Raw genomic sequence first — 8,288 nt, forward strand, 5'->3', positions numbered from 1 at the left:
GTAGGTACAGGTGTATGTGCAGATGTACATAAAGGTGTACATACGGTGTGTGTGTAGGTGGGTGTAGGGGTAGGCCTCGGTGTGCATGTAGGTGTACGTACAGGTGTGCATGTAGAGGTAAGCATAGGTGTACACACGGTGTGTATATAGGGATAGGTATAGGTGTACGCATAGGTTGCGCGTGTGTGTAGGTGTGTGTGTGTGCAGGTGTGTGTGTAGGGGTAAGATGTGCATGTAGGAGTAAGTATAGGTGTACATAGGGTGTGCGTGTAGGTGTGTATGAGGTGTAGGCATATGTGTACATATGGCCTGGGTGTAGGTGTACGTACAGGTGTGTATAGAGGGATAGGTTTAGGTGTACATACAGGTGTGTGGGTGTAGATGTAAATATAAATGTGTGTGTAGGTGTGCATGTAGGGATACGTATAGGTGTACATAGGGTGTGCATGTACGTATAGGTGTGTATGAGGTGTAGGTGTATGTGTATGGTGTAGGTGCAAGTGTACGTATAGGTGTGCCTGTAGAGGTAAGTACATAGGGTGTGCGTGTAGGTGTAGGTGTGTGCGTAGATATGGTGTGGGTGTAGGTGTACGTATAGGTGTGTGTGGAGGGATAGGTACAGGTGTACACAGCGGGGTGTGTGTAGGGGTAGGTGCGTGTAGGTGTACATACAGGGGTGAGTATAGGTGTAGGTGTGTGTATGGGGGGCATTTATAGGGGTGCAGGTGTAAGTATGGGGGGGGGGTGTAGTTGTACAAACAGGGGTGCGTGTAGGTGTACATACAGGGGTGTAGGTATAGGTGTAAAGGTACTTACAGGAGTGTGGGTGTGTGTAGGGCTGTGTGTAGGGGGGGTTGTATAGGGGTGCGTGCCCACGGGCTGCCCCGTTTCATCCACCCCCCTCCCACCGTGCCCCCAGGACCCCGTCCCCACCCCACACCCCGTCCCAGGCCGGGCAGTTCCCATGGGGCGGCCGCGTGGGGATGAGCCGGGTGACATCACCCAGCCCCGGCTGTGCCCCAAAACCGCTGGATTTCGCCCCAAAGAGCCCAGAGTGCCTGTGGAGGGGGGGGGGGGAGGAGCTTTATTGAGCCCTCCTGGGTGGCGTGGGTGCAGGACCTCAGGGTGGGTGCAGGACCTCAGGGTGGGTGCAGGGTCTTGGTGTGGGGTCTTGGTGTGAGTACGGGGTCTTAGTGTGGGCGCAGGACCCCAGGGTGGGCGCAGGAGCCCCGCACGGCGCAGGACGACCTCTACCAGCCGCGGACGGGGTGCCACAGGGCCACCACCTCGCCCTCCTCGTGCACGTAGTACACCGGGTGCATGGCAGCCGTGGCGCAGGCCTGCGGCGGGAGAGGAGGTGACACACGGCGGGAGGAGGGGGGACAGCAGGGGACAGCGGGGCCGCTACTCACGTGGAAGGGGACGAGGGCCAGCACGGTGCCCACCGGGAACCTCCCGAAATCCAGCTGCCCGCCGGTGGGCTCCAGGAGCCCGTGCTCCTGCGTCAGCCCCGCCAGCCTGCGGGGACGCGCCGTCAGGTCCCCGTGCCGTGCCACCACCCCGAGCCCCGGTGTCCCCAGCGCTCACCGGAGCTGGGGATGTCCCTCGACGGCGGCGCAGCCGGCGGGTGACTGCGCCCACCCGTGGAGGCTGAGCGCCGTCCAGCCGGCGTCCACCAGCAGCTGGTTGCGGTGCGGGTAGTGGCCGACCACCCTGGTGAGGACGCGGATGGCCACGTCCTGGGGCTGGCAGGAGCCCAGCAGCGTCTGCTGGAGGTCTGGGGAGAGGGCGCACGGGTGGGTAGGGGGTCCCCGGGGGGGGCGGGGGGGGGGGTTGCCGCGGCGGGTGGGGGGACACGTGGTGGTACTCACCGTAGAAGATGTAGTTGCCCGGGTGGACCTCGGTGAGCTCGGCCATCTCGGGGACCGGGTGGCTGCAGGATGGTGTGGAGCCGATGCTGGCCTGGGGACACGGCACGCCGGCCTGGCGCAGCCTGGTGCCATGGGAGGGGCTGTCACCACCCCTGGATGTCACCCCCCCCTCCCCGGGTACCATGGGCTGACGGTGGCTGTGTCACCTCCTGGGTGCCACGGGGCCCCCAGCGTGGCGAAGCGCCAGCGTGGAGGGGACCTTGCCGCACCTGGGGAGCCCCCAGGACATACAAGGGGACATCCAGATGTGCCGGGGTGCCACCCAGATGTGGAAAAGGAACCCCCCCCCACGTGTGGTGGTTGACCAAAGGGTTCTCCCAGATGTGCCCGGGTGCCACCCAGATGTGCCACCGCACACCTCCCGACGTCCCGGCACCGCCCTGATGTGCCCGGGCACCCCCAAACCTTTATGGGACGCACCGGCGTGTTCCGGCGTCCCCCCCCCAGATGTGCCCAGATGCCATCCAGATGTGCGAGAGCTGCCCAGATCTGCCAGGGTGTTGTCCCCCCGCTGCTCCATTTGAGCCCCCTCTTTCTGTGCCTTCCCTGCCTGATGCGCCAGGACCCCCCAGGTGTGCCCAGGACCCCCCAGGTGTGCCCAGGACCTCCCAGATGTGCCTCCGGGGCGGTGGCAGTGGGGTTGGTGACACGCGTGTCCCCCAGTTTGCTCCTGGTGGCATTCCCCACCCCGCAGCCAGTTCCTTGGGGTGCTCCAGGTGGTGTTGTGGGGGGGGCCGGGACACCCGGAGCTGGGGACGGGCTGTGCTCAGTGTCCCCATCGGGCCATCTGGGGGGGGGGGGGGGATTTATCCTGGGTCTTGAAAAGTGGGGGCACTCGGTGACACCCCCCCACACACCCCTGGAGGGCATTTTGGGGCATTTTAGGCTGTAACGTGTCCCTTTGGGCCTCGGGGACCCCGCTGACCTCCCGGGGCAGCGAGAGGCATCCGGCTGCAATTCGCTCCGGGACGCGAAATCCCCCTCGTCCCTTCCCTGGGGACAATGGGGGGGGGGGGGGGGGGGGGGGCGCCCCCCCCCCCCCCCCCCCCCCGCGGGCCGCCCGGGGGGGGGGGGGGGGGGGGGGGGGGACACAGAGCCCACTTCAAAGGTGGCCGGGGCATCCTCGTCCGGCTCCCCGGGGCGCCGGGGCTTTGTGGGGCCCGGGTTTATGGTGGCGGCAGGAAGAGGGCGATTTGCATTTACAGCCGGGGCCGCGTCGGGGCTGGGGCTTTGATGGGACGGAGCGGGCCGAGGGGGTGGGCGCAGCCCATAATAATAATAAAAAACAATCCCCCTTCACTCCGCTCAGGGTTTGGGGCCGGGTGAAGGTATAATGGGGGGGGGGGGGGGAGGTGGGACGCAGACTCACGCGGCCACGAAGTCGAGGACGGCGGCGGTGGTGGCCCTGGCGATGGCCTGGATGGCGGGCACGCCGCTGCAGCCGTAGGTGTTCCCGCAGTGCGCGTAGATCCCGAGCAGCGTCACCTCCTCCGGAGCCTCCTCCGCGATGGCCCGGGCCAGGGGAAGGGCGCCGGGGTCCGTGGGGCGCACGCCGGCTGCCGGCGAGGGGATGGGGTTGGGGGGTAGGGGGGGGTCCGGCTTAAAACGTGGGGCTGGGGGCGTCCCACTGCCATGGGGTGAGGGGTTGGGTGTCCCTTGTGGGGTATGGGGGGGTGGCGGGGACACGAGGGACGTGGAGCATCCTTGGGGGGTGTGGAGAGGGGGGTTTGGGGCAGGGGTGTGATGCCCCGTGGTGGCTGAGCTGGTGGGGTTTGGGGATTTGGGGCTGGGGGAGGCATTGGGGCACCTCGTGGAGCGTCCTTGCTTTGGGCTCACCGTGGGGGGGCTGTAAGTGGGGTTTTGGGGGGTAATGGCTGAGCTGCTGGGGATGGGGACACCTGGAATCCCCCCCCCCCAAGGTGCAGGTGAGGGGTGGAAAGGGGTTTTTGGGCTAAGGGACGCATAATGGCTGAGTTATTGGGGCGGGGGCTTCAGGGACGTACGGCACGTGCCTGCCCCGCGGAGCATCCCTGCAGTGAGCGGTGACAAAATGATTTTGGGAAGCTTGACCGCCCCGTCGGGGTCAAACTGCTGGTGGTGTGGGCTGCGGGGCGGGGGACACGTGCGTCCCGTGGCACATCCTCATGGTAGGTAGCTGGAAATGGGTCTGGGGGCTCACGGCCCCATGTTGGCGGGGGGCTTCGGGACATGCGGGACATCCCCGCGGGTGGGCGGTGAGGAACGCCGTATTATTTAGGGGTGGGGATGCTGCTCAACCACCCTCTCCCTGCTTCTCCTCCGGGACCAGGGCCTTGGAGATGGCCACCCAAGACCCTCCTGAACCTGCCCCCCCGCCCCGCGTCCGTCCCCACCTCTGCCGTTGCCGCAGTCGAGCTTGAGCCAGACGAGCCAGCGCTTGCCGCCGGCGAGCGGGCGCTGCCGCAGGCGCTGCAGAGCTCCGGGGCTGTCCAGCAGCACCTGGAAGGCGTCGAGGCGCTGGGCCAGCTCGGCGCACTCCTCCAGGCGCCCGGCGGGCAGCGGGTAGGCCAGCAGGATGTCGTCGAAGCCGCCGTCGGCGAAGAAGCGCGCCTCGGCCAGCGTGGAGACGGCGATGCCGCGCCGCGTGCCGCCCGTGGCCAGCGCGCCGCCCTCCCTGCCCCGAAAGGGTGGACGAAGGGGTTTGGGGATGGTCCGAGGGGATATGGGAAGGGGGTCGGGGGGGGGGGGAGGGGGGTGGGGGGTGGCACTCACAGCGTTTTGTGGGTCTTGACGTGGGGCCGCAGGCGGAGGCCGAGGGCTCGGCAGCGCTCCTGCATGCGCTCGGCGTTGCGGCGCGCCGTGGCACGGTCGACGGCCAGCGCCGGGGTGGGCAGCGCGTCCAGGCGGGCGCCCAGCCACATGGTGGCACTTCTTTTATTTGGGGGGGGGGTGGGAGGATGGCCCCCCGCAACCCTACGGGGATGGGGGTGGGATTTGGGGGTGCTGGGAGCCGGGGGCTTCTCGTGAGCTGAGTGGGGTGCATGGGACAGGGACGTCGGGGATGTTGGGGACACGGATTGGGACACCGGGGGCACTGGGGACAGGGAGACCTGGGGATGGGACAGCTGGGACACTGGGATCAGGGGCACTGGGGACAGGGGGACTTGGGGCTGGGGAAGCTGGGGACAGGGACATAGGGGACACTGGGACAACGGGGACAGAGACTGGGACACCTGGGGCTGGGGCATCTGGGATAGGGACACCTGGGTTGGGACACCGGGAACACTGGGACACTGGGAGGACTGGGACTGGGAGACCTGGGGACAGGGACACCTGGGACTGGGACACCTGGGGCACCTGGAACAGGGACACTCAGGACAGGGACACCTGGAACACCGGGATACTTGGGACAAGGACAGTGGGGACAGGGACACCTGGGATTGGGGTACCTGGAGCAATGGGGACAGGGAGACCCGGGGAAGGGACACCTGCTACTGGGACACTGGGGACAGGGACACGGGGGGAACGGACTGACGGGTCTGGGACACTTGGGACTGGGACCTACGGCATGGGGACAGCTGGGCCCAGGGCTTTGGGCTCGGGGACACTGGGGACAGTGCCACCCGAGCCCTACGGCAGGGCTCTCCCTGTCCCTCCAGCAGTGGTGCCGGAGGCCGAGACCCCTCCGGTAGGGACACACCTGAGCTCGCGTGCCTCGGTTTCCCCACCGAGGACATCCCGGAGGCACCCCGAGCACCCAGCCCTGCCTCCCTCCCACCCCGTCCGTCCCTCCGTACCTCCGCCGCCGCGGCTGCTCCCGGCTCGGCTCCCGGCGGCCTCTGGCTGGTGCGGCTCCACGTGACGCCGTGGGCACCCGCGGCCAGCCCCGCTCGGGGACAGAGGTCGCTGCCAGCCGTGGGGCCCCGGCCGGTGCCGGGGCAGGGGAGGACACGGGCGCCGCGGTCGCTCAGCGCCTGGGGCCGGGCACGGGGGTGGTGGCGTCTGGGGACAGCGGCTGGTCCCCGTGGGGGTCCTGTGGCCGTGGGGATGGGGATGTTGTGAGCCCCCCAGGAGGCGGGGAAGGGCTTTGAAGGGGTTGCGGGGACCCCGTGACAGTGGGGACAGGGGTGGGACTGCCACGCTCGTGACACCTCGGTGCAGACCGCGGTGCTCGTGGCGCCTCGGGGACCCAGCGGAGACCCCGCACGCTTGTGACATGGGGGGATGTGGATGTGTGACACCCTCCACGCCACTCGTGACACATGGGGGGGACACGGGACACGGCAGGGACCCCCACGGTTGTGACACGCGGGGACACAGCTGAGACCCCCATGCTCGTGGCACTAGGGGACACGGCTGCCAAGCCTCCCCCAGTCCTGACACACGGGGACCCTGCTGCCGAGCCCCCCCCATGACTGTGACACGTGGGGACACGGCTGCTGGCCCCCCCTGTGTCCACGACACATGGGGACACGGCTGCCAAGCCCCTCACGCTCGTGACACGTGGGAGACAGGCTGTGGGGACCCTGTGGTCGGGACATGTGGGGACCAGGCTGCTGCGCCCTGCGAAGTGGGGACACGTGGGGACAGCGCTGAGACCCCCCACGCTCGCGACACGTGGAGGCAGCCTGCTGAGGCCCCGTCACCATGACACGTGGGGACGAGTTTGCCAAGCCCCTCTGCCCCAAATGTGACACGTGGGGACACGGCTGAGACCCCCCACACTCGTGACACGTGTGCCTCCCGTGTCCGAGCGGCGCGGGACAGGAGGTGGCTGCCGCGCGTCCCCGTGTGCCAGGCGGCTTGGGGACAGCCCCAGCCCCGTGGGGACAGGCGGGCAGCCCGCAGGGACGCGGGGGCCGCTGGCCCCCTGCCCGGAGCACAGCTCATGCCAGGCTGGCCCCGCTATGTAGGGCAGGAAGAAAGGGCCCCCGTGGCTCGCCGCATCCCAAAAACACAGCCTGGGGGGGCCGAGGGGGGCGGGACGTCCCCAGCAGAGACAGTTCGGGGCAGACAAGGGCCTTGCACACGTTTATTTCTTATAGATAGATATATTATTACTCTTTCTTTTCTTTTTTTTTTTTTTTTTTTTTTTTTTGTAAAAGAGCTAGAAATCGATAGAAAAACCGATCGGGGAAGGGGGCAGCCGGCTCCCGGCCAGCGGGCGTGGGGGGGTCAGGGGGGGACACAGCACCCCCCTTCCCAGCGAGGGGTCCCCCCGGGCGCCTCCTCGCCCCCCTCATCCCACTGCTGTCCCCCCAGCCCGGGGGGGGGGGGGCTGGATAAGGCCACGGCGAGGGGCCGAGCACGCAGCCCCGGCTGCGGGGAGCTCGGGGCTCGCCCCTCCTGTCCTCGCCCCCCGGCTCGCGAGGGGCTGGGGGCGCTGCCGTGGGGGGGGAGCGTGGTCCCCCCCCTTTTGTCACCGTGCCCTCCAGGAGGGGCCGGGAGCTGCGGGAAGCCCGTTGGGGCCGGGTGCGGGGCGGCAGCCTAGGACCTGCCCTCGTTGGGGTTGTACTCCGTCTCGCCGGCCGAGACCTGCGAGATGCGGCGGGTGGAGCGCCACAGCCGCCGGTGGAACTGGCCCGGACGCACCTAGGGGAGAAGGGGGGGTCAGCGCCTGCCCCACGCCCTTCCCAGTCCCCATCCCCATCCCTTTCCATGTCCCCATCCCTATTCTCATGCTCACACCCTTTCTCCATCCCCAGTCCTTTCCCCATCCCGTTCCAGTTCCCATTCTTATCCTTTCTCCATCTGCGTCCTCTTCCCTATTCCCACCCCCATTTTCAATCCCTTCCTTGCCCCTACCCCCCACCCCCACCTGAATCCCCATTCCCATCCAAACCCCATCCCCTTCCTTACGTGAATCTCCACCCCATCCTGTCCTGCTCCATGACGTTCATCCCGTCTGTCCCACCCTATACCACCCCAGTCCCACCCTACACCACCCCAGTCCAGCCCACCCCAACCCACCCATCCCATCCCAACCCACCCATTCTGTCCCATCCCATCCCAATTCAAACCAATCCATCCCAGTCCAACTCAACCCACCCATTCTGTCACATCCCATCCCAATCCTGACCAACCCAACGCAACCCACCCGTACCATCCCACTCCAACCCATCCCAACCAACCCCAACCCAACCCTACCATCCCAATCCAACCCATCCCAACCCTCCCCACCCCAATCATCTATCCCATCCAAATCCAAACCATCCCATCCCAACTCAAACCAACCCATTCCATCCCAACCCATTCCACCCATCCCAATCCAACCCAACCCAACTCAACCCTCCCATCCCATCCCAATCCAAGCCATCCCATCCCGACTCAACCCACCCCACCCCACCCATCCCATCCCAGCCCACCCAATCCCACCCC

The 8,288-nt window shown here is 66.9% G+C and overlaps 2 protein-coding genes across 6 annotated transcripts in view; both read right to left on the reverse strand.

Moving 5' to 3' along the window:
• Positions 1-1,104: 1,104 nt before the first annotated feature.
• LOC118161125 (D-threo-3-hydroxyaspartate dehydratase-like) lies at positions 1,105-5,889 on the reverse strand. Of its 5 annotated transcripts, XM_035316129.1 has the most exons (9): positions 5,708-5,884; positions 4,683-4,883; positions 4,304-4,584; positions 3,301-3,487; positions 1,872-1,993; positions 1,588-1,777; positions 1,413-1,518; positions 1,209-1,340; positions 1,105-1,138 (listed from the first exon to the last, which is right to left on the reverse strand). In XM_035316129.1, exons 2-8 carry the CDS (start codon positions 4,829-4,831, stop codon positions 1,251-1,253), a joined length of 1,125 nt encoding a protein of 374 aa, XP_035172020.1. In that variant the 5' UTR covers positions 4,832-4,883; positions 5,708-5,884; the 3' UTR covers positions 1,105-1,138; positions 1,209-1,250. The 5 variants fall into 5 exon arrangements, with proteins under 5 accessions (XP_035172020.1, XP_035172022.1, XP_035172018.1 ...); XM_035316131.1 differs by lacking the exon at positions 1,105-1,138 and having other exon boundaries at positions 1,151-1,340; positions 1,872-1,933; positions 5,708-5,889; XM_035316127.1 differs by lacking the exon at positions 1,105-1,138 and having other exon boundaries at positions 1,153-1,340.
• A 1,084-nt stretch (positions 5,890-6,973) lies between these two features.
• NBEAL2 (neurobeachin like 2) overlaps positions 6,974-8,288 on the reverse strand; it is a 32,335-nt gene continuing 31,020 nt past the window's right edge. Inside the window, exon 51 of the mRNA XM_035319675.1 lies at positions 6,974-7,502. Within this exon, the coding sequence (XP_035175566.1) occupies positions 7,398-7,502 (105 nt within the window). The 3' untranslated portion in view covers positions 6,974-7,397. The remainder of the gene's footprint in view (positions 7,503-8,288) is intronic.

The sequence above is a fragment of the Oxyura jamaicensis genome, chromosome 2 (genome assembly GCF_011077185.1).
Source record: "Oxyura jamaicensis isolate SHBP4307 breed ruddy duck chromosome 2, BPBGC_Ojam_1.0, whole genome shotgun sequence".
NCBI classification, from domain to species: domain Eukaryota; kingdom Metazoa; phylum Chordata; class Aves; order Anseriformes; family Anatidae; genus Oxyura; species Oxyura jamaicensis.

Excerpts from the sequence above, each read along its gene's own strand:
- LOC118161125 (XM_035316129.1), bottom strand. The coding sequence starts at position 4,831 with ATGTGGCTGGGCGCCCGCCTGGACGCGCTGCCCACCCCGGCGCTGGCC. Across the intron at positions 1,994-3,300 it reads GTCCTCGACTTCGTGGCCGC|GCTGCGCCAGGCCGGCGTGC; the intron begins GTGAGTCTGCGT and ends CCATGGCACCAG. Across the intron at positions 1,778-1,871 it reads GGGCAACTACATCTTCTACG|ACCTCCAGCAGACGCTGCTG; the intron begins GTGAGTACCACC and ends CCCTCTCCCCAG.